General features: G+C 36.1%; 1 protein-coding gene across 1 annotated transcript in view; it reads left to right on the forward strand.

Moving 5' to 3' along the window:
• Positions 1-26,456, forward strand: part of THSD7B (thrombospondin type 1 domain containing 7B) — a 1,079,744-nt gene that overhangs the window by 730,913 nt on the left and 322,375 nt on the right. The window contains 2 exon segments of the mRNA XM_021009415.2: positions 7,685-7,879; positions 17,017-17,280. Coding sequence (XP_020865074.1) covers positions 7,685-7,879; positions 17,017-17,280 — 459 coding nt within the window.

Raw genomic sequence — 26,456 nt, forward strand, 5'->3', positions numbered from 1 at the left:
ATAATAACAAGATTCATTTGGAAAAACAAAAGGCTCAGAATATCAAAGGAACTAATGAAAAGAAAGGCAGGGGAAGGTGGCCTAGCAATTCCAGATCTTAAGTTGTATTATAAAGCAGCAGTCATCAAAACTGCTTGGTACTGGCTAAGAAATAGGGAGGTGGATCAGTGGAATAGGTTAAATATGCAAGACACAGTAGTCGATGACTATAGTAATCTATTATTTGATAAACCCAAAGACCCCAGCTTCTGGGATAAGAACCTACTCTTTGAAAAAAACTGCTGGGAAAACTGGAAAAGAGTATGGCAGAAACTAGGCATAGACCCAAATCTCACACCATATACCAAAATAAAGTCAAAATGGGTTCAGGACTTAGATATAAAGGCTGATACCATAAGTAAACTGGGAGAACAAAGAATAGTTTACCTATCAGATCTATGGAGAACAGAAGAACTCATGACCAAACAGGAGACAGAGAACATTATGAAAAGCAAAATGGATCGTTTTGATTACATTAGATTGAAAAGTTTTTGCACAAACAAAGCCAATGCAACTAAGATTAGAAGGAAAGTAGAAAATTGGGAAAGAATTTTTACAACCAGTCTTTCTGATAAAGGCCTCATTTCTAAAATACATAGAGAATTAATACAAATTTATAAGAACACAAGCCATTCCCCAATTGATAAATGGTCAAAGGATATGAACAGGCAGTTCTCAGATGAAGAAATTAAAGTCATCTATAGTCATATGAAAAAATGTTCTAAATCATTATTGATTAGAGAAATGCAAATCAAAACAACTCTGAGGTACCACATCACACCTATCAGATTGGCCAACATGACAAAACAGGAAAATGATAAATGTTGGAGAGGATGTGGGAAAATTGGAACGCTAATACATTGTTGGTGGAGTTGTGAAATGATCCAACCATTTTGGAGAACAATTTGGAGCTATGCCCAAAGGGCTACAAAAATGTGCATACCCTTTGATCTAAACAACAGAAACTGTTACAACAGAAACTGTTACAACAGAAACGAGGTTTAGATATGTGTGTCTGTGTGCCACAATCAGATTTCATTCCAAAGAAAATATAAGTGATAATTGGTTACCTTTTTTTCCCCAAATAAACTATGCTTTCACTTTTATCCAGGGACTTTATTTGATAGTCTTGAATGAAAACTACCAGGTTCCTGCTAATTATACTGTTAATAGTTTGTATATCTTCACAATGTGGTCATTAAGAGCTTCTTGCTTAAGTTTATTATCCAGCATTTAATTACGAGATTTGTTCTGGAGAAATAGTTGGAATCAAATATTTAAAAAAAGTTTTCTAATCTTTGAGCACTGCTAAAAAAAGGGTTTATTCTTTCTAAAGGTTTTTAATTGGAATTTTAACTAAAAAAACCACCTTTTTACATCCTTCACATTGCTATTGTGGAAAGGTTTAAACTTGGCACAGCATTAATGCTTCAAATTGACTTAAGATTGATCATCTAAGCTTACAATTAAAACAGTATTCTTTTGAAAGCAACTGGAGGTCAAGAACCTTTCCTTTTTGGATTATTTTGTAATAATTAAAATAATTAAAACTACAGCTAACACATGCTGTCCTGCCTTTTGTCACTGGACAATATCTCAAGTATCTGGATGGAAAAGATGGTTTAAAAAAAAAACTGAACCTGACAAGAAGCAAATGTTCAAACTGGAAAAATATTACATTTATACTCATTTTGTCATCTCCATTAATAGTTTGGCCACAAGGGCATTTATTAGGACTTTAAGTTACTCTAGCTCTTCAGATAATTAGAAAGCACATTCAGATGGCAACTACTTTTAATTATGCTCAGGATAAATTTCTACTTCAGAGTTGTAAATATTATTGGCAAATAAAAGGATACCCCCAACTATGCCCTAAAATATATTCTAATGTAGCATAGTAGTGATAATAGTATTGCATTGGAGTATTATGATAAAAATGATTTGTAAACTGGAAAATACAAGTATGAGGTATTTATTATTATTATTACTATTATTATTATTATTATTATTATATTATATTATATTCTTGTTCCAACCTTTTCACTGTTATCCCATTTTCATGTTTAATATTTGTGAGGTATTTAAGCATAGTGTATGGAATATATTAGGAACTTAATTCCCTCTTTCCATATATATACATACATGCACACATATACACATATATGTATGTTTTTTATGTATGTATGTATGTATGTGTGTGCATATATTCAGATTAAAAAAAAACAACCCAACAAGTTTTGTTATTTCTTTGTTGTGTCACTGTTAATAATAGTGTTGGTAGTGGTGGTGGTGGTGGTGTTCTCTCTATAATATTTTTTTGGGTCCAAAACTATGAGACTACCACATAAATGAAGCCACTTTTCAGCAAAGTTCCTTTTGACACTAAAATGATGAATACCCCTGAAATTAAATCTTTTCTTCACCTATCTTATACCAAGTTCAATGCTTATAGCAAATGGCTAAGTAACAAGTTTTACTACCAAATTATTGAATATCTAGGACACAGTGAAGTGAAAATCATCAGCGATTAACATTTTGGAATAAGTGGTTACTAAGGTCCCTCTCCATGCCTATGTAGTAAATGAAGAAAGGGTAAGGAAAAGATTCCATGTGAATAAACATATTTTTTTTTAAGAAAAAACACTCCCTTTTCAGGCAACAATATTAAATCAGTAGTTTTATGTGGGGCACTAACTTTCCATAAGCCTTTCATATTAAAAATAGTGTAATATAATATAAACATGATCATAGCTGACATTGAGATAATTATTCCAAACACTTCTGTGGATTACTCAACAGACTAAAATCATATACAAAGGATTTCCTTGCAAAAAACTGCCCAATTTGAAGGACATTTATCAAGTTATAGGGAAGTTTCAAAAGATATGGCAAGAAAAAAATAAAACATTTTGTTTTTCTCAAACAAGATGACTGAGAGAATATCAGTGGCTACTGACTTATATAGCTACTTTCTCATATATATATATACACATACATACATACATACATATATATATACATACATACATACATATGTATGTATGTATATATATATATATATATATATATATATATATATATATATATATATACAAATCTTAGGACAGTAATTTCTAGCTTTGTCATAGGCTTGATAGATATATCAGAGGGACATGCAAGCTTTCACAAGGAATACCTTTACTTATCATACAATATCACAATCAGAAAAATATAGTAAATAAAAAAACCTTATTATGATTACTGTTGGTTGATTATAGAGTTAAATTTTGATTTGGTAGAGATAAAAACTGCCTTAAAGTCTCTTCTCCAACAAGGTTCTTACCATATATATGTCAGAATTATTCACTCTTGAAAAACAAAGCAACAGATATAACCTTGTGTGATGATCCTCTAATTACAAATGTCAAGCATACCATAAATCAGGGATATGGATTTTTGTCAAAGGATTTTGCCACAGCCATCAAGAAATGAATTCACTCTCATGAGTGTTAAATGATTCAAGAAGGCATACTCTTTTATAAAACATTGCAATTATGAGACTTGTTTGAAAGGAGTATAAGAAAGCAAATATAGAATACATATTTTCTAATCTTTGTACATTGCTAAGACAAGGGTCAGAGGCCAAGTCAGAGAGATTTTTTCTATTTAATGTGGAACTTTTGACCCTGTTACACCATGACCTGGAGCAGTACAGAACCTCTTATATGAGATCCATAATCTCTCAAATATATTTGACTAAAGTAAATCTGGGAAAAGCTTAATGCATGAATAATGACCAAGTTACAAATTCAGCAATAATTTATTAAGTACCTACTTTGTACCAGTTACTATGCAAAATGCTGAGGTTACAATGAGAAAAAAAAATTATTCTGCCTTCATGGACCTTACATTCTATCAAGGGAAAATATTTACACAGATAAGTTCTTATCTGGAAGTCAAAGAAAGCACTGAAAACTGTTTGAATCAGAAAAAAAAAATCTCACATAGGAGGAAATACTTGGGTTTAAGCCTTGAAGATAGTTAGAAATTTCATTTAGAAGTGAGGAGGGATATGCAACTGGTTGGGGATCTATAGTTTCTGTCTCTGAGTACAGATATCTTGGACAGCTTTTGAAAATGTACAATGAACTGGTATTTTTTTTTTTAGATCCCAAGCTTCTAGCTGAAACAAAGATTTATCTTTTCAATACCAATGGGGTTTTTTTGTTTGTTTTTGTTGTTGTTTATTTATTTTTTGTTTTCTGGCAATGTGGTTTGGCTTTATGACATGAGGCACCACAATCTCTGAAGAATTCAAGTTAGGGATCACCCCAGACAATAATGAAAATGTGTGTTATGAGCTTGAGAAGCCTCGTAATACATTACAAATGAGGGATTATACGTTAGAGATATTGTGGATAATGTTATCAAAGAAATGCATATAAAAATGGGCTGGCCAAGTTGCAAGAGAAAAGGATAATGAACAGAAAGTTTGTGTGCTCACTGAGTTCCTTACAACACCAAGAGAATGCGAAGATCTAGCACATCCCCCTGGTGATATCATAGTAGGACAGAAACAAGTGCCACAGAACTGGAAGCTCTGGATTTTGGCTATGTTGTTCCTGGAAGTTTTCATTTGGAGGTATCTTTAAAGAGATAACTGGTAGGTTCTTTATATTTCTACTTTGCCATCTGGTTCTAAAAGATCTTGGCAATTATCTTTTACAATATTTTGAAACAATGTCTTCTCTCTCTATCTTTCTCTGTCTCTTTCTGTCTCTCTGTCTCTCTGCCTCATTATGACATTCAGAGACTTCAATGATTTAGTTTTTTTTTCCTTCTCTACCTGTTTTCCAGGTCAGTTGTTTTTGCTATTAGATATCTTGCATTTTCTTCCATTTTTCAGCATTTTGCCTTTGCTTTAATATTTCTTGTTGCCTCATGGAGTCATTGGCTTCTATTTGGTCCATTCTAATTGTCCAGGAATTTGATGTTTGGAAAAGGATTTGCAACTCTTGTGCCAATCTGTTAATTCCCTTTCTATTTCTTTTTTTTCCACAGTTCTCATTTATTTTTCATTTCCCCCTGAGTACTCTCATTCCTTCTGTAAAAAAACAAAACAAAAGAAAACAAACATTTTTTAATTCATTCTAACTTTTATTTCACCTCTTCCAGACAATCTAGTTAAGTTTGCATTCAAGCTGTATTTTTTTTCTCTGAGGCAAAGTATATAGATGTTTTGGGGTCATTGTCTTCTGTAATTGCATCTTGAGCCTACCTGCCACCATATGCAGATTTCTTTTCTGTTTGTCCATTTTTCAAGCCTACTTCTTGATTTCAGATTTGATGTTAGGGCTGGACTCTGAGTCATTTCTAGAGGGAAGACTTGGGCTGGTCCTGTTGCAGCTTTCTTGGGGGTATTGAGTGTGGTGCTGTTTCAGGATCTCGGGGACAGACTGGGAACTTACAAACTTCAGCGTATTCCAAATAGTACTATCCAGAGCAAAAGCTGATCGGTGACCCCTGGTCTAAGGTCTGTTAAGTTCCTGACTTGGGCTTGGGTTTGTGCAATAGTAGATTGCTGCAGGAATCAGCCCCTATCAAGTAAGCGGAAAGCTCTTTTGGCTTAGAGCAGCAGAATTGTAGTGTCCCCTTTGTTTGGGTGCTGTCCTGGTTATTCCTTTGCAGGCCAGGCAACAAAGTCTGAGCCACACCACTTGCTGCTGGCTTCTTCATTTGCTCCTTTTCCCACACACATGGATTCCCTACCTGGTAATGCTCTGTCCCACTCTGCTCCAGATCTGTAACCCAGGGACTGATTGGGGTAGTGGGCAACAAAACTGTTAGTTGGCAACTATCATCACAGTACCCTGTTATGGCTCTGGTGTACAGCCTCAGGCACAGAATTTTCTGCTTAGCATGCTCCTAGCCTGACGAGTGTCCAAAGATCTACCTTTCTGTCTCCCCATGCCAAGCTGGACTCAGCAAAGAACTTATTGTGACTTTTAGTGAATTTCCCTAACATGATTTGGTTTGGAGAACCTTCTAGATTTGTTGGGAAGAATTTGTGGAGAAGCCCTCACCACATTGCTTCATATTTCTCTGCAATTTTTGCTCTACTTCTCATCAAACAGCTCTTTTCACACTTTATTCCTGCCCCCTCTCAAAAAAAAAAAAACTACCCAAGTTCCAGTAGCATCTAATCTCCTTGGTGGCAGAGATTGTTTTTAATTTTGTTTTTGTATATCCTCAGAGCCTAATGCAGTGTCTTGTACATAGCAGAAACTGAATATAATTTTGTTGAAGTAGATTAGCTATAAGTAGTTCAGAGAACAAAGGCTAAAATGCCTTTGTGGACTAATCAGTTATTTTCTAAAAAGCAAATCTGGGAAAGAAAATAGTCCATTCTATTTTGTATACCTATTGTACAAGTATTTCAACACTTCATAACAATAATGCCATGTGTTTCTTTATGTAAGGTACCTTTGCCAAAAAAAATAAATAAAAAGTATGTTTTTGTTTGTTTTTCAATGGCAAAATAAAGAGAGATCTGGCCTTCAAGCCATGAATACCTGAATTCAATGCCTGCCTCTAACACACTGCCTCTATGACTGAGCAAGTTATGTCTAAGTTCTCCAAGCAGCTCTAGACAACTGTTTTACGGAGTTGGTATCAACCTGCATTTGCAAAGGGAAATTATCATCCAGGGGTCAGGTAGGTGGTGCAGTGGATAGAGCACCGGCCCTGAAGTCAGGAGGACCTGAGTTTGAATCCGGTCTCAGACCAAACACTTGACACTTCCTAGCTGTGTGACCCTGGGCAAGTCACTTAACTCCAATTGCCTTAAAAAAAAAAAAGAAAATCATCATCCAGAAGTTCTCTATAACAAAGAAATCACAGGTTCTTTCTCTATCCTTATTGCTATCCATATACATCATATACCTCAACTAGGTTGTCTCATCTTAACCATTTTTGTTATTATTGTGAGATTTCACATAGGAACTTCTGCATAGAGTAGTAATGAGTCACATTTTATTGACTGATTTGGTTATGTGTTATCTAGTATTTCCATCTTGGCTCTCACTGTTCCTATATCTGGAATGAGTTTCTGCCTTAATTCTGCCTCTCAGAATCCTTAACTAAATTCAAGGCCCAGCGCATGTGTTTACTTTCATCGAGAAGCTTTTGCTAATCATCCCAGTTCATATTATCTCCCTACTGAAATTAATTTCTATTTATTATCCTTATGCATCTTGTGTGTCCCCAGTAGATGCTTCATGCAAAGTACCTGGCTCATTATTGTCTTGGTAGCCTCAAAATACAGCACTTGTATATGGTAGGTGTTCAATAATAATACTAACTGGTATTTGTTCAGTAGCTCTTTAAAGTTTGCAAAGTACTTTTATATATATAATCTTATTTGAGTTTCACAAATCTGTTAGATACATACTAGGATTTTTATTATTATGCCTAATTTACAGATGAGGAAATGGAGGCTTTGGGGCATCAAGTGACCTAGTTGAAGCCACAGAGTTGTACACTACTCAGGGCAGTATCTGAATGCAGGTCTTCTTGATTGTGCCCCCTGCACTCAAGCTACACTGCTTAATAAATGTTCATGGAATTAAACTGAATTAGTAATCTGAGACTCTGTTTTGTATTTTAGCTGTCACATGTCTCTCTGATGATAACCAGTCTGCAGAAATGATTGACTGCCTTAAGTGGGCAGGGGACATGCCTCCCCTTGTGCAAGAGTGTCACGTCCCTTGCCGAGATGACTGTATGTTCACTCCGTGGTCAAAATTCACCCCGTGCTCAACAGATTGTGACACAGTGAGGACCCGCCGCCGACAGTTGACAGGTAGGCTCTGATTCTTGCATTTTGTGTGTCACATAATGAAATAGTTGTTTCTGAAGAAATTCTGTACTACTGTCAAATATCTGATTTATTTTAGCACCTAGTTGGAAAGTTACTTCAGGAGTCCATCAAGTTAAAAATGGATTTTGTTCCAACATTTATCTTCTAGTTCTAGTACGAAGATAATTTTTTTGGTTATTGTTTTCTATTTGGATTATCTTAATATTCCCCTCTGAGGACAATCATAATTTGATAACTAAGAATTACAAAAAGTGTAACCACTAGTCAAAGAAGAATGAAGCTGAACACAACCTGAAGAATTAAGTAAAACATTATCATTCAGCAACAAATGTACCTTTGTTATGCCTGTTGCCTCGATTTTTCCATATACACAATTTCAAAGCATGTCACATACTCAAATCTTGGTAATTTCCCACAGTTAGATTAAAAGAATTTTGGAAGACAAATTGCCGTATACCTTTGTATTAAGTGTGTTGGGGGAGTTTGAGCCTTTTTTGGACATTATCTCCTCACCTTTAAGATGAGAACGTGAGCCAGGTGACATTTTAGTGTTCCTTCTAGCTCTAAATCTACATGATAGGATATATTATGCAATATGATGTGATGTGATATGATCCAAGAGTTTATTATGTTTATTGAATAAAAATAACTTTTGGTATCTGCTATTTTATAGAATAGATGTTTTTATTGATTTGTTACCCATGTGTTCCCATAAGTGATCTAATTTCTTTTGAAAGTAAAGTACTTCTACATAAATAAATTATTTGATAGGACTTGGAATACATAAATATTAAGACGTTATTGGACACTTTAAAATATTTTTTCACCCTCACACACTAAATGACACATAACCAATTAGCACATGTATACATAAACATTATCAAAGTTTAAACAGCACTAATCTTCCAGGACCCTCTAACATTAGAGGACATTTTCTTTTAAAGTGGGGAATTCATATAAATTGGCAATTAGTTCCTCTCCCTTGATGATTTACATTTTATATCTGAACATTAAAAGTGGGAAAAAATGTGAAAGCCCTATAAGATTTATTCATCTTAGGTCTGAATACAGTGGGCTGTTGAATTTATAAAACTTTAATAGATTTGATTTTATGCAATATGCTCTTTACGTAAATATCGAAGTTGTTCATTTTTCAGTGCCATTTAAAATAAGCATTGCTCAGTCTAGAAGATTCTTGTGTTTTGGAATCTAAGCAAATTTATAATTTCTTTTCAAATTATTAACTTGCACATTTATAAGAAGTTTCTTGCTACTTCTGTGGTTCTGTTTGTAGGCCAAAATAACTGATCATTTCTGCATGCATGATGGTAGGAAGGAGGGAAAGCCATCGTGGAAAAAAAAATCAGTCAAACTAATCATTTGCTAAATAGACAAATTAACTAATTAAATTAACTAATTTAATTTTTCTACTTTTCAACTAATTATTTGATATCATAAAGCTGTGTTTGCCATAGGTAGAGACTAAAACTGATAAAGAATCACTAGTATACACATACGCACACACACGTGTAAAATCATAGATTTGGATTCTCTCATTGCATAAAACTTGGTATACATGCCAATAGCACTAGATTTGACACTAGATGTAATATTCTGCCATCTTAGTCTTTGGCCCAAATCATTATCTGGGTTTTCTGCACAGTTGTGCAAAATTCATTTATTAAGAAAATATTGGATTTTAAAATAATATTTTTAATAATAAAGGTCATGCCAATAAGCATTCAAATAATTCAGGGGATTAAATGGAAAAAAATAATTCAAGGGTTTTTTGTTTGTTTTATTTTTATACCATAAAGACATTAAAAATATTACAAACTATGGTCTGTCTAACAATATTTCACTTTTCAACTAGTATTTTTCTTGTCACATAGACACAACAACAAACACATAAGAAAATACAACCAATTCTTCCAGTGAGGGCCAGGGATTGATTATGTTGCTTGAATTGGTCATTTAATGAAAACTAATATAGCCTTTGACTAGAACTTAATTAGTGTACATGAGCCCATATGTTAATTTCTTAATGTGAAAATTATTTCTTTTCTGTAAGACTCTCACCCCCAATAGTAATGAAACTCATTAAAACTGGAATCCAGTAAAATGGAAGATTCATTCATTTTGGCTGAAATATCATACTTCAGAATAGTCTGATGGAACATAAAGGGAATTTTCAAACAATGTGAATATGTCTACTTGCTGCCAGTTCTTCTACTATTTGCCATCATGTGATAGTAAGTCACAATATGGTAGTTGCTTAAATTAGCTTTTAGCATCCATCTGCCATCCACATTAAATCAAATAAAACCTACCTTCTATTACTCATGAAACAGCTCATGATTTCTATCTATCATTCTAGCAGACAATCTTGTGTGCTATATTGTTGACCCATATGATCTTTCAATCTTTAAGCAGTCTTTGGCTAGAAAGAAATTGAGTGGCAAATGTGAAACTATGGTTAGGTTTTTCAAATAGAAGTGAAAAGAATACCATCAAAATCTATTGACTCTATTTGCTGAATTTCATTGATAATGGAGCATTGTGGTTTTGTTTTGTTTTGTTTTGTTTTGTTTTTTGGAAAGGCACTTGAGGTTAAATGACTTGCCCAGGGTCACACAGCTAATAAATGTGAAGTGTCTAGTCTGAGACCAGATTTGAACTCAGGTCCTCCTGACTCTAGGGTTAGTGCTCTATCGACTGTGCCACATAGCTTCCCCCTGGAACATTATGTTTTGCTTATGATTTTAAGTATGTCTTAAAGTTCTCCTTTAGTTCTTTGACCAGTTATGGCAGGGTTGATGGTCCTGTCTGACATAATCATTTGACACTAGAGGGCAGAAAAGTTAAATAATAACATGTCTAATGGGATTCAACTCTTCTGCAAAGCCATGTTTGAAGATTTAATTGATGGAAGGGGGAATAGAAGGTGGTACTAGGCCGGGGCGGGGAACCTACAGGCTGGAGGTCACATGCGGCCTTCTAGGTTCTTGGTTGTGGACTCTTGACTGGAGTCCAAGTTTTACAGAACAAATTCTTTTATTAAGGGGATTTGTTTTGTTAATTTTGGATTCAGTCAAAAGGCAGCCCTTGAAGACCTAGAGCTGTACATGTGGCCTCAAGGCTGCAGGTTCCGCACCCCTATATAGACTTTGCTCCTTGATTTCTAGTTAACTCTACTGACCATAAACAACATCACATTATGTGAAGCCTCTAACTCAATAAATATTGTACATACCAATGGCTTTTTACATTGGAAATACATATAAGATGATGTTTTACAAACTCAAAAGAATATTGAAATTGGAAGCTCAAAAGAATTTAATGTACCCACCTTCTAATATACATACCTTCCTCTCAATAAGCAATAATTGGCTTATCTATCATTTAGGTGACACAATGAATAGCGTACTGGACCTGAAATCAGGAAGGCTCATCTTCCTAGTTTATATCTGGCCTCAGACACTTATTAGCTGTGTGGTCAATTAACCCTATTTGCCTCACTTTCCTTATTTGAGCTGGAGAGGGAAATGTTAAACCACTCCAGTATCTTTGCTGAGAAAACCCCAAATGGAAAGTAGAGCCAAGATGGCTGAGAGAAAGCAAAGACTTACCTGAGCTCCCCATAAATTCCTCCAAAGACCTTTAAATAATGACCTAAAACAAATTTGGAGTGGGATAACCCACAAAAGGATAGGGTGAAACAATTTTCCAGCCCAAGACAACTTGAAAGATTGGCAGGAAAGGTTTGTTACACCAGAGTGAGAGTGGAGCACAGTCCAGTGCAGGCCATATCAGTGCAGACCAGGCCCCAACAAACCAGGAACAGGCCTGGAGGGTGAATGAATCAGAAGTTGCAATGGCTGCTTCTGGAGGTTTAGCCCATAGATGGTAAGGGTCGAACAACTGGTCAAAAGGAGATTACAGGGGTCTTCTTGGCTGGTACTGGGAGCAGGACTCTGTTGCTTTGCCCATACTCAGATCCAGGTCACAGTCCTAGAAGGCAGTCTCAGGGTGAGGAGGAGCACCAACACATCAGAGCTTGTGGCCACAGTGGATCAGGGACCCTTATCACAGTTCTAGGACAGAAAAGAGTGCTTATGGTCACTTATAGACCAGAGCACAGGCCAGGAGAATAGTAAACAGACCCCTCCTTGGAAAAACTGAAAACTTACAGGTTGCTAAAACTATCTCTAAAAACAGCTTGGGACAGTGTGTCCTCCACCTTGGAAGCAGAGCCCCACTTTCACAAAGAGTTAAAAGTCAAGAAATTGGCTGGAAAATGAGGAAACTAAAAAAAAATTCTGACCATAGAAAGTTACTATGGTGACAAGGAAGATCAAAACACATACTCAGAAGAAGACAGCAAAGTCCAAATTCCTACATGCGAAGCTTCCAAGAAAAAAAAATTGTTCTCAGGCTGCAGAAGAGCTCAAAAAGATTTTAAAAATCAAGTAAGAGAGGTGAGGAAAAATTGGGTAGAGAAATGAGAGTTATGCAAGAAAATCATGAAAAATGAGTCAACAACTTGGTAAAGGAGGCACCAAAAGTGCTAAAGAAAATTATACCTTAAAAAACAAAATAGACCAAATGGTAAAAAAGGGACACAAATCCAATGAGGAGAGAATGTCTTGAAAAGCAGAATTGGTCAAATGAAAGAAGAGGCATGAAATTCACTGAAGAAAAGAACTCATTAAAAAATAAAATTGGTGAAATGGAAAAGGAGGTACAAAATCTCACTGAAGAAAATAAATCCTTAGAAATTAGAATTGAATAAGTAAAAGTTAATGATTTTATGAGAGATCAAGAAATAATAAAGTAAAACTGAAAGAATGAAAAACTAGAAGACATTGTGAATATCTTATTAGGAAAACAACTGACCAGGAAAACAGATCCAGGAGACAGATTTTTAAAATTGTTGGACTTCCTGAAAGTTATGTTAATAAACAAAGAGCTTAGGCATCATCTTTCAAAAAATTATCAAGGAAAACTGCTCTCATTTTATAGAACCAGAGGGTAAAATAGAAATTGAAAGAATCCACCAATCACCAACTGAAAGAGATCCCCAAATGAAAACTCCTAGGAATATTGTAGCCAAATTTCAGAGTTTCCAGGTCAAGGAGAAAATATTGCAAGCAGCCAGAAAGAAACAATTCAAGTATTGTGGAAACACAATCAGGATAGCACAAGATTTAGCAGCTTCTACATTAAGTGACCAGAGGGCTTGGAATATAATTCCAGAGGGCAAGGGAGATAGGATTACAACCAAGAATCACCTACCCAGCAAAACTGAGTATAATCGTTCAGGGGGAAAAAAAGTGGTCATTCAGTGAAATAGAGGACTTTCAAGCATTCCTGATGAAAAGACCAGAGATGAGTAGAAAATTTGACTTCCAAATGCAAGATTCAAGAGAAGCATAGAAAAGAAAACAGAAAAGGGAAATCGTAAGGGACTTAATAAAGTTAAACTATTTATATTCCTACATGGGGAAATGATTCTTGTAACTCATAAGAATTTTCTCATTATTAAGGCAGTTAGAAGGAGTTAATATAGATAGAGGGTATAGGTGTGAGTTGAATATGATGGGATGTTATCTTTAAAAATAAAATTAAGAGGTAAGAAAGAGGAATTCACTGGGAGAAATGGAAAGGTATAGGTAGAATAAGGTAAATTATCTCACATAAAAGAGGCAAGAAAGTGCTGTTCCAAATTACCAGCATGAAAAAGGAAAAGGGTGAATTTGCCGTCAATGAAGAAGAAATAAAAAAAAAAAAGATTAGGAGCTATTTTGCCCAACTGTATGCCAATAAATTTGACAATCTTAGTGAAATTGATGAATATTGCAAAATTATAAATTGCCCAAATTAACAAAAGAGGAAATAAAATACTTAAATAACCCATTTCAGAAAAAAGAAATTGAACAAGCCATCAATGAACTCCCTAGGAAAAAATCTCCAGGGCCAGATGGATTTACAAGTAAATTCTGTCAAACATTTAAGGAACAATTAATTCCAATGCTATATAAACTTTTTGGGAAAATAGGCAAAGAAGGAGTCCTACAATTTTTTTTTTTGTGATACAAATGTGATGCTACCACTTAAATCTGAAAGAGCCAAAACAGAGAAAGAAAATAACAGACCAATTTCCCTAATGAATATAGATTCAAAAATTTTAAATAAAATATTAGCAAAAAGATTACAGCAACTTGTCACAAGTATAATTCACTACGACCAGGTAGGATTGATACCAGGAATGCAGGGCTGGTTCAATATTAGGAAACTGTCAGCATAATTGACCATATCAACAAGAAAACTAACAGAAACCATATGGTCATCTCAAAAGATGCAGAAAAAGCTTTTGACAAAATATAATACTCATTCCTATTAAAAACTCTAGAGAATGTAAGAATAAATGGAGTCTTCCTTAAAATGATATATAGCATCTACCTAAAACCATTAACAAGTATCACATGTAATGGGGATAAGCTAGAAGCATTTCCAATAAAATTGGGGGTGAAACAAGGATGTCCATTATCACCACTTTTATTCAATATGGTACTACAGTGGAGGGGAAGAGGTGGTAGATGTCAGAGAACACTTAAATCTTATTCTTATTGGAATTGGCTCAAAGAGGTAATAACATACACACTCAGTTAGGTATAGAAAGCTTTTTTACCCTACAGGAAAGTAGGAGGGGAGGGAAGGAGATTAGAGAAGGGAAGGAGAGTGCTTATAGAAGGGAGGTAATAGTCAGAAGCAAAACACTTTTGAAGAGGGACAGGGTTAAAGGAGAGAGAGAAAATAGAATAGACAGTGGGGGTGGGGGGGAGAGAATAGGATGGAGGGAAATACAGTTAGCAATCATTAACATGAAAAAAACTTTGAAGCAAGTTTCTCTGATAAAGGCCTTATTTCTCAAATATATAGAGAAAAAAGTTGAATTTATAAAAATAAGAGCCATTCCTCAATTGACAAATGATCAAAAATATGAACAGTTTTCAGATGAACTAATCAAAGCTATCTATAGCTATATGAAAAATGCTGTAAATCACTATTTGTTGGTGAAATGCCGATCAAAATAATACTGAGGTACTACTTCATACCTATTAGATTGGCTAATAGGACAGAAAAGGAGAATGTTAAATGTTGGAGGAGTTGTGGGAAAATTGAGATGCTAATGCACTTTTGATGGAGTTGTGAACTGGTTCGACCATTATGTAGAACAATTTGGAACTACGCCCACATATTTATAACAGCTCTTTTCTGGTGGCAAAGAATTGAAAATTGAGGGATGCCCATCAGTTGGGGAATGGCTGAACAATTTGTGGTATATGATTCTGCTGGAATACTATTCTGATATGAGAAATGATGAACTAGATGCTCTCAGAAAAATCTAGAGAGCTTATTTGAACTGATCTAAAGTGAAATGAATAGAACCAGGAGAACATTGTACACAGTAACAGTGATATGATACAATAATCAACTATGAATGACTTAGCTGTTCTCAGCAATACAATTATCCAGGAAAACTCTGAAGGACTTATGAAAAATGTAATCCATCCTCAGAGAAAGAACTGATGGAGTCCAAATACAGATCAAGCATACTCTTTTTTTTTTGCTTTCTTTATTTTTCTTGGATTTTTATTTTGGTCTATGTTTTCTTTTATTACATGACTAATATGGAAATATGTTTTGCATGGTTGTACATGTACAACCTATATAAAATTGCTTACTTTCTCAATGAGTGAGGTGAAGAAGGAGGGAGAGAATTTGGAACTCAATTTAAATAAATGAATATTAAAAATTATTTTTACATGTAATTGGGGAAAAATAAAATATTAAATAACAGTTTAAAAAATGAAAACTCCAACTGGGATCATGAAGAGTCAGACATGACTGAAATGACTAAAAAACAAAGATCATTTAGAATATCATGCCCTCCACACTTTCTTAACCTCTGTCACCACTTAACAGATAAGCTAACTGAGGCCTAGAGAGTTGTGACATCCACTTACATAGCTTAATTAGTGACTGTCACTCTATACTTTGTTCTCAGCACTTTGCTCCCTCCACAATATCACAGACAAGCAGATATGATGCTATCAATTGACATAAAAATGGTGAACTCATTTATCAACCTCATCCAAAGAAAACCTTGAAAACAATCCAAATACTTTCTTTTGCCATATGCAAGTGAAAATATCCTTCAAATTCTATTAATATGCCCAATGAGAAAGAGAACACTGAATCAAGAAAGCTAAGATTTATTTCCAGCCCTGGTAAATAGCCTGTTGCTATCAAAATGTCATCAATATTCATTCCAATCTCGAGTTTACTGAACAACATCCATGTTTGCCACTCTTTACAGCCAAGATGATTGAATCTGCCACTGTAATGGATTCCAGCTTTAAAGGAGTTTCACCAGTGTTGAGGGTGAGAGAAGAACATGACAGTAGGAGAAAAAAAATCTTTTTAATTTGGTTAGCAAAATCCCTCAAAACACTAGGTGTTGCTTTTAATCATAATAGGCTCTACACAGTTAAGTATAATTATTTTAATATTTGTTGCATATGTGGAGTATACCTGTTTAACTCTGCTTTGCAAAGTCATTTAAAAAAAGGTTGCTGCTTATTTGACCATTCAGTTTCCCTGGCAACCATTGATTGCAAGGGGAATAGAAGCAAAGTAATCAATTTGTTTTCATTAGCTAATTATGGGGAAAATGATATTACATAAAGTTACCAAGAATTTCTCAGCAGTACAATTACTGTAGCAGGCTTGTTTCAAGGGGTTAGTGCCTTTCTCCAACCCAAACCAATTTTTGATTCCCTTGAGTACTTTAGTTGCCCTGGGAGATGCTTCCTTTGTCATAGGCTTTAGAAACATGGAGAACGTAGGGTGGGGGTGGGAGGTGGGCAGGTTTTTGAGGGAAAATAAAAATCATTTATATTCACGCTTCAGATTATTTAAGGTTTAATGCACTAAATGTCCTTAAGAATAAATAATGTGACCAGTCTTTATTAATAACAAACCAAAAAAACCCCCAAAAAACACAACAACAGCTGTACTATTAACAATTAACACAATATCTCTTGTTGGAACAGGGAAGAGCAGAAAGAAGGAAAAATGCCAGAATGCTGAAGTTTATCCCCTTGTTGAAACCGAAGCCTGCCCCTGTGAAGTATTCACATCCCAACCCCATGGAAACTGGTCTGAGTGCATTCTTCCAGAGGCCAAAAGGGAGTCTCAGCGGGGCATGAGGTTGCGTGGAGACACAAAAACCTGTGGAAAAGGGGTGCGCCTACAAGCCATAGTTTGCTCTGATAAAAATGGACGGCTTGTTGAGCCATCTTATTGCAGCAGCTCTGGTAAGGGGATGAATGAATGAAGCTAATGGTTTTGAGGTTTTGGTCTATACAGTACACAATGCTATTGCCCATTACTATCAAAGACAGTTGACTTGGTCCTCAAGACCATTACAAGGGAAAAATAAACAAGGAAGGGTAAGTATCCTCGTTATCCACATAAGAAAATGGAGACAGAAAACTTCTATGACTTGTTGAAATTCAATCAGATAGTCAGCAACAAAACTAGGGTTAGTGCCCTCATGTACTAGTGGCTAGGGTCATTTTTTTTTTCCTATTGTACTATTCTGTCTTTCATAAGATAAATGTAAGCAGCATACTAGCTTCTGACTTCAACTGGTTATTTTGTCTGTGGATAGTTCTGATCCTTCCTGTGATTCTCCTCATTATTATGTTTACCCTTTGTTCATTTTGCAGCATGCTGATTACCATAGAGGTATTAGAAGTGTAGAGAGGAAGTAAAACTCCAATCAGGTGATAAAAAATTTTGCAATACATTTGTCAGACAAGGCTTAGACAACAAGTGATTGTGTGTGTGTGTTTATGTGTTATTTGCAACTTATTCAATTAACTTATTAAAAAAAACTTTGATTAGAGTTATACGCTAAGAAAATATCAAATTAGAAGAAAACATAAAGATAACATGAAGTCAGTATGACTTATCTAAATGAATTGCTCAGGACAAAAAAAGGAAATTAATGAGAATAAAGACGTAGACCATCTTTCCATTTATTTTTAGAAAAGTTTAACCAACAATGAGGAGTCTAAAAGAACCCAGGCCAGGGGTCATGATCTTCTCACCAAATGTAGATATACGACAGGCAAGGGAAATTCAAATTTAGCTTATAAGGTCATTTGCAAAAATTACTGAAAAACAAAATGGAAGATTATTGAAAAACAAATATAAGATTATCAGAGGTACTGTTTGAGAAAACAGTGAAAAATGTTTGAGAGGAAAAAAAAGACAACAGAAGTGTAACTAATTTCATCCTGAGATTATTTGTAAATTGTTGTTGTCATTTGTCCCTCATTCTCTTATGGGTTCTTTTTTTTTCTTTTTTTTTGGGGGGTGAGGCAATCAGGGTTAAGTGACTTGCCCAGGGTCATACAGCTAGTAAATGTCAAGGTCTGAGGACGGGTTTGAACTCAGGTCCTCCTGACTCCAAAGCCGGAGCATTATTTACTGCACCACCTAGCTGCTGCAATTTGTCCCTCATTCTCAAAGAGGACCATGGCATCAGGAAGGTCATGCCATGACTTGCAAGTGAATAGGATTTAAGTGAGGGAGAGCTGTGAAAAGTCAACAGTCTCACTTTTTCCTCTGGAGCCATCTGAACCCAGTGGCAAGTTATAAATCAGGATGATTAGAGATGGCCCTGGATGCAGTAGGAGACTTTGGTCTTTTTAAGCTGGGGTCTTTCCAGCTTCTCACTTTGATTGAGGCAATGCCCATTGAATAATTAAAGTTAGGTAAGAATGAGCCTTTTACCTAATTAAAAAAATCAATCTGGGAGGGGAAGACCCTCAGAATTTCTGGCCAAAACAGAAGTAATTGCTATTTACACTTACTCTGAGCCATCAGAACCCAAACAATGACCAAGTGAGGCTTGGGCTGCAACCTTTTGTTGGGCAATCAAAGACAGCCAGAGTGAACTGGGTTTAAGGAATGGTCCTTGAGAAAGAAATCTAGCCAGTAAACCTCAAGATATTGTGCAAGGTTTCAGCAATCAAAATGTACATTTCTTTGGGCAGACCATCTGCAGGTAAGGGCATGATACCCTCTGTGGGTAGAGGGAGAGGTAGGAGGGAAGGGGAAAAAAAAGTAAGAAGAGGGAAGGGAAGGGAAGAAAAGAGGAAGGAAGGAAGGGAAGAAGGTAGGAAGGAGTGAGGGAAAAAGGGAAGGAGGGAAGGAGGGAAAGAGGGAAATGGGAAGGAAGAAAGGAAAGAAAGAAGGAAGGAAAGAAGGAAGGGAGGAAGGAAGGAAGGAAAGAAGGAAGGAAGGAGTTGCATTGCCCAACTGGAACTTCCCAGTGGAGTCCCCAGCAGGGCAGCTCAGACCATTCACACATTATTGTTTGTCCTTCATTCTGGAAGAAGACCGTGGCATCAGGAAGGTGATGCTATGATTTGTAAGGGAATTGGATTTAAGTGAAGGAGGGATATGCAAAGTCAACAGACTCACTTTCTCCTCCAGAGCCACCTCAGTCCACTGGTAAGATAAAAATCAGGATGATTAGAGATGACCTTCATTTGTAAATTAAGCTGGAAGTGAAAGAACAAGCCAATGAAAAATGGAATAGATTCTCTATTGTTTGGTTGACAGTGGTGGGGATAGCAAAATCACGACTGTGGTTCTATCTGTTTTGTCTATCACATCATTACTAAAATCCTCTGGCAAAGGGATATAAGAAGTCAAAAAAAAAAACCCTCTGGACCTAACCCAAATGTAAAGGTGGGGTTATTTTCCTACCCTAATTAGTAAGTCATTTTGAAATCTGTTAGTCTAGTGGTGGAAGACTTCCAGCTTGGAAGAATTCAGTTCCAGATCTGTAGTCAATCCCCTGGGAGAAAATTACTTGGGGGCAGGGGAGAGAGTTTTTTTTTTCTTTTCTCTCTTTGCCCCCCCCCTCTTTCCCTACACATTTCCTTCATTACGCTTACCCTTTAAGTTCATGCCAACTCTCCCCTTGTATTCTGTGTTTTTGAGGAGAGTTTTCCCTAGACTTCCAGGGGAAAGGTTTTTTATCTAATGTTCTAATTGATGCATATGGGACGATTGTTAATAAGAAGCACACTGTTGAGTGTTTATGAGTTAACAGAATACAAACCCAAACCTTCCAGATTATTCCTGAGAGAGGGAGAAGGAGAGGAAGAGGGGAAAGATAGAGAGAGGAAGAAAGGGAGGGAGAGGGAGAGCTTGAAAGGTTGAAGCCACCTTCTATGAAACCCGGTCAATGTAAGTGGGAGTTGGAGAAGATGCAGAGGGAATGCTGCACCAATATACATAGAACAAATCTGTGCTAGAGTAATATAATTTTAAAGGCATTTAGAGAGCTTTTTTTTTTGGGTGTATCTCAGCAGTTAAGATTCCAAAAGAATGGGAAGGTCAAGGGTAGTGTTTTTACTTTCACAGAGTAACTGTAAAGACATTATTTGGGGGTTAGTATTTTCTCATCTCTATAAAATATTTATGATTATGATACACATATGTATTGAGGATACCTTTCATGAAAATATGAAGCAGACTGATTCCCACAACCAATTTTCTATAATAGACCATGTATTTGCAATTAAAGAACTAAGAAAAGTGTAAAGAATTTAAGATTCTCTGTGTCAGGTGCTCACGGGTTTTTTGTTTGTTTTGTTTTATTTTGTTTAGTTTTTTAGCCCATGAACAATGTGCTATTTGGAAGTCTTCTCAAGACAAAAGTTTCCCATACAGATATTAAAAAGTTTCTATGAGAAATAGATAGATAACTCAGTGATTCACTAATTATTAATATCAAGCAAAGAGTAGTAACAAGAGAAGTGGTTTGCTAAAGTATTGACCTAGGCCATGGAGTACTAGAAGAAAAAAAAAGACTCACCATTGATGATGGGATTCCGCAAATGGTCCTGTATCAAGAGTTTGGAAGTAAAAAGAAAAAATAAAAAAGGAAGAGGGGCACACTGGATAGAGCACTGGCCCTGGAGTCAGGAGGACCTGAGCTCAAATCTGGCCTCAGACACATAATACTCACAAGCTGTGTGACCCTGGGCAAGTCACTTAACTCTGATTGCCTCACCAAAAAGTTTAAAAAAGAGAGAGAGAGAGTTTGAAGCTAATATCCTGGGGTCAGAAAGGTCATAATTTTATCATGTCTTGTCCCCTTTTTTTAATCTATGTGTGATAATGCTGTAGTGAAAAATAGAGGGGGCGGAGCCAAGATGGCAGCATGAAAGCAGTGACTTGCTTGAGCTCTCCCCCAAACCCCTTCAAATACCCATAAAAAAATGGCTCTAAACAAATTCTAAAGCAGCAGAACCCACAAAAAGACAGAGTGAAACAAATTTCCAGCCCAAGACAGCCTGGATGGTTGATCGGAAAGGCATGTCGCGCCAGGCGGGGAGAGGAGAGCAGTTCGTGGGCGTGCAGGCTGCAGCAAACCTGCAGCAGGCGTCAGAGAATGAACACAGACAGCTATGGCAGTTTCCAGACTCCTCAATCCACGAATGCCAAAGACAACTTAGAAGGTCAGTGGGGAAAGTCTGTTTTTGCGGTGAGAGAGGAGCTAGGTCAGAGCCAGTTCCAGAGCACAGAGCTCACAGTGCGGGCGCCGGGGGAGGGGGAGGCTGCATCCTGAGCTTCCCACAGACTGAAGGGGAATCAAGTGGATGATCAGAGGGGGATTGTAGGGATCTCTTTGCCAGTGCTGAGGCAGGAATCTCTTGCTTTGCCCTTGCTTGCGTCTGGGTCACGGTTCTGGGGTGAGGAGGAGCGCTGGAGCGCTGGAGCTTGTAGTGGTGGTAGAGAGAAAACCCTCCTCACAGTTCCAAGAGAGAAAAGACTGCTTGTAGCCGGTAACTCAAAGACCAGAGCACAGGCCAGGAAAAGAGTAAACACCTCGACCCTTACCATACCATCTTGGAAGAACTAAAAATTTACAGGTCCCTAGAAGTATCTCTGAAAACAGCTATACAAACCCCTGAAGCTTGAGACAATACATTCTCCACATTGGAAGCAGACTTTTACTTTAACAAAGAGTTTAAAACTCAAGTAGTTGGCTGGGATCATGAGCAAACCTCGCAAAAAGAGTCAGACTATATTATCTTACTTTGGTAACAAAGAAGATCAAAACATACAACCTGAAGAAGATAACAAGGTCAAAGCTCCCACATCCAAAGACTCCAAGAAAAATATGAATCCGTTCCAGGCCTTGGAAGAGCTCAAAAGGGATTTTGAGAAGCAAGTAAGAGAAGTAAAGCAAAAACTGGGAAGAGAAATGAAAGTGATGCAAGAAAATCATGAAAAACAAGTCAACAGCTTGCTAAAGGAGACCCAGAAAAGTACTGAAGAAAAGAACACCTTAAAAAAAGCCTAACCCAAATGGCGAAAGAGGTACAAAAAGCCAATGAGGAGAAGAATGATCTAAAAAGCAAAATTGTCCAAATGGAAAAGGAAGTCCAAAAGATTACTGAAGAAAATACTTTCTTAAAAATTAGAATAGAGCAATTGGAAGACAGTGACTTTATGAGAAATCAAGACACAGCAGAACAAACCCAAAAGAATGAAAAATTAGAAAACAATGTGAAATATCTCATTGGAAAAACAACTGACATGGAAAATAGATACAGGAGAGAGAATTTAAAAATTATTGGACTATCTGAAAGCCATGATCAAAAAAAGAGCCTAGACATCATCTTTCAAGAAATTATCAAAGAAAACTGCCCTGATATTTTAGAACCAGAGGGTAAAATAGAAATCGAAAGAATCCACCCATCTCCCCTGAAATAGATCCCCAAAGGAAAACTCCTAGGAATATTGTAGCCAAATTCCAGAGTTCCCAGGTCAAGGAGAAAATATTGCAAGCATCCAGAAAGAAACAATTCAAGTACTGTGGAAACACAATCAGGATAACAAAAGATATAGCAGCTTCTACATTAAGGGACTGAAGGGCATGGAATATAATATTCCAGAAGTCAAAGGAGATAGGATTACAATCAAGAATCACCTACCCAGCAAAACTGAGAATAATCCTTCAGGGGAAAGAAAATGGTCATTCAGTGAAATAGAGGACTTTCAAGCATTCTGGATGAAAAGACCAGAGATGAATAGAAAATTTGACTTTCAAATACAAGACTCAAGTGGAACATGAAGAGGTAAACAGGAAGGAGAAATCATAAGAGACTTATTAAGGCTGAACTGTTTACATTTCTGCATGGAAAAATGATATTTATAACTCATGAGACCTTTGTCAGTATTAGGGTAGTGGGAGGGGAAAAATTATATGTATGTATAGATAGATAGGTAGATAGATAGATAGATAGATAGAGGACACAGGGTGAGTTGAAGATGAAGGGGTGATTTCTGGAAAATAAAATTAAGGGGTGAGAGAGGATTATACTAGGAAAAGGAGAAAGGGAGAGGTAGCATGGGGTACATTATCTTGCACAAAACAGACAAGAAAAGGTTCTTACAGTGGAGGGGAAACAGAAGAAGGTGAGAGGAAATGAGGGAATCTTATTCTCATAGGATTTGGCTAAAGGAGGGAATAACATACACACTCAATTGGGTATGGAAATCTGTCTTACGCTACAGGAAAATAGGGGAGGAAGGGGACAAGAGAGCAGGGGGATCATAGAGAGAAGGGCAGATTGGGAAAGGGGTAATCAGAAGGAGGTACTTCTGAGGAGGGACAGGGTCAAAAGAAAGAATAGAATAAATGAGGGGGGCAGAATAGGATTAAGGGAAATAGAGTTAGTTTTTCACAACATGTCTACTATGGAAGTGTTTTGCATAACTGCACATGGATGGCCTGTATTGACTTGCTTGCCTTTTCAATGAGGATGGGTGGGGTGGGAGGAAGGGAGAAAATATGGAACCCAAAGTTTTAAAAACACATGTTTAAAAAAAATATTTCACATGCAACTGGGAAATAAGAAATACAGGAAATGAGGCACAGAAATCTATCCTGCTCTACAGGAAAATAGAAGGGAAGGGGATAAGAGAAGGGGGGAAGAGAGAAGGGAGGGCAGTCTAGGGGAAGGGATATTCAGAATGAATGCCATCTTGGGGTGGGGGGAGGGGCAAGATGGGGTGAAAATTTGGAATTCAAAATCTTGTGGAAGTAAATGTTGAAAACTAAAAATAAATAAATTTGTATAAAAAAAGAAATAGATACACATGTACATAAATACACACACATGCATACATACATAGACAAATTGATAGTAGGAATAGAGAAGAAAAAGAAAGAAAGGAATAAAGGAAAGGAAAAGAAAGAAAGAAAGAGACAAAAGAAAGAAGAGAGAAGGGAGAAAGAAAGCAAGGAAGGAAGGAAAGAAGAAGGGGGGTAAGAGAAAGAAATAGATAGTATAAGTGTTTATTAAGCACTTAAGTATTTACCTACTACTGTCTAAGTACTGGAGATAGAAACATGAGAAAGTAAGATGATGACATTTTCAAGATGCTAACATTCTGATATGTGAACAGAAGATGGAGTGGATGAGTGGATGGGATGGGTTCCCAGGATGTGAGCCTGGTGAGGAGGTAGAGCTGGGTAATGAGTTGAGCTGGGAATGAAAGGAGCATGGCTAGGGCTTCCCAAGGTGCAGTGAGTCAAAGTGGACAAGACTGCTGACTATGTGGAGATCAGAGGTGGAGAATGGTCATTCAATACAATCAGTTCTTCAATTTTCAAACATAAAATTTCAATTTTAGATTAAAAAAAAGAAAAAAATCCCCCAGTAATAAATTTTCCTTTTGCCTCATTCTTTAGAAATATTGCTTAGTTGATGTGGGCTGCTATATTCTCCAGTGGCCCCAACAGCAACTGAAATAGTAATGCAATCAGTTGTCAAGGAGTGATGCAAATTGGTAAGAAAATATAATTCAGTACGAATTCCAATTTGGATCTGGGATGTATTTTTTAAATTAAATTTTATTTTGAACATAGTGATCATTGCTAAACATAAACATTTCAGTATACAAATAAGAGCAAGACAGATTTGTATAAAAATATTAATTTTCTAAATATAGTGGTAAGGTTGAATAAAAATAGTGATAGAAATAAGTTCCCATTTTGTTGTGATTTAGTCATTTTTAAGTCCTGCTTGACTCTTCATGACCTCTATTTGGAGTTTTCTTAGCAAAGATACTGGAGTGGTTTGCCATTTCCTTCTCTAGTTCATTTTACAGATGAGAAAACTGATACAAACAGAATTAAGTGACTTGCCCAGGGTCACACAGCTAGTAAGTGTCTGGGGCCAGATTTTAACTCAGAAAGTGGAGTCTTTCTGCTCCAGGCCTGGCACTTTATCCACTGTGCCACCAGCTGCCCTCAGTTGCCCATTTAGAAACATTAATTATATTTTACATTAATATTTTAGTTATTCTTCATTCTCTGAACATATATCAAGTCACAGAAATAATGGGAATATGGCCTAAAAGTATTTTAAGTGAAGGAAATCCAGCTTGTATTAAAAATGATAGTCCAATAACAGAATAGATAAATAACTTTACTATCTGTAAGCTAAAGATCAATACATACAAAAATAGTTTTGTCCTCTCATACAGAAATTTTCACCATTTTGAATATCAGTTCTTTCTGAAAAAGTTTAATTTTTTTTGTTCAATTTTTTTTTTCATGGAGACCATGTCTACATATTCTTCTACATTAGGGTCTCTTAACCTTTTAGGTGTCCTAAGACAATTTGGTAAAGCTCATGGATTCTTTCTCAGCAAAAAGTTTTAAATGTAGAAAATAAAATATGCAGGACTACAAAGGAAATCAATTATATTGAAATATAGTTTTTTTTTTAATTTCACCGACCCTGGTTTAAGAAATCTTCTCAAAATAGTTGTGCCTATAGAATTTTCTTAGAGTCAAATTGTTTACCCTCCTAATCATTTAGAAACCTGGTTATGGTTTTACCGTAGTCCTAGAAAATACAAAGGAAAAGTCTGAGATCAGAGAGAAAATAGAAAATCCAAATTCTGATGAGTACCATTGTACTCCGCCTTATACTATATACTACTCTTGCATATCCAATTTGTGATAAAAAAGTAGGAAATGGAATTAGACTTTTAGAGGAGGTCAGACATTGCTTATGGAAGAATGGAAGAGGTCAGAGAAGGAGCTTTCTGTGTGATCAAAATAGTTTCATGCAAATAAGCCCTAATTCATTGCCTTACATGAAAAAAACAAATCTGACATCTGCCTGGTTCCAGATAAATTATAATCAAACTTTGATAAATGATGAATTGCTTTCTTTTATGTTATCAGGACCAGAACTGTCATGAGATTAGGAACATAATGACATTGAATATATTTAATAACTTGTATAAAAACAAGTGTAATGTTGGTAAAACAACAATTTATGCAACATTTCTTAGATGTGAAGAAAAAATTATCATTTCATACATAATCATACCTGGAAAATATTGTATTTATGGTGACATTAAGAAATTTTTCTTTGCT

This window comes from Phascolarctos cinereus, unplaced genomic scaffold (genome assembly GCF_003287225.1).
Source record: "Phascolarctos cinereus isolate Bilbo 61053 unplaced genomic scaffold, phaCin_HiC Scaffold_726;HRSCAF=1367, whole genome shotgun sequence".
In the NCBI taxonomy this organism is placed as follows: domain Eukaryota; kingdom Metazoa; phylum Chordata; class Mammalia; order Diprotodontia; family Phascolarctidae; genus Phascolarctos; species Phascolarctos cinereus.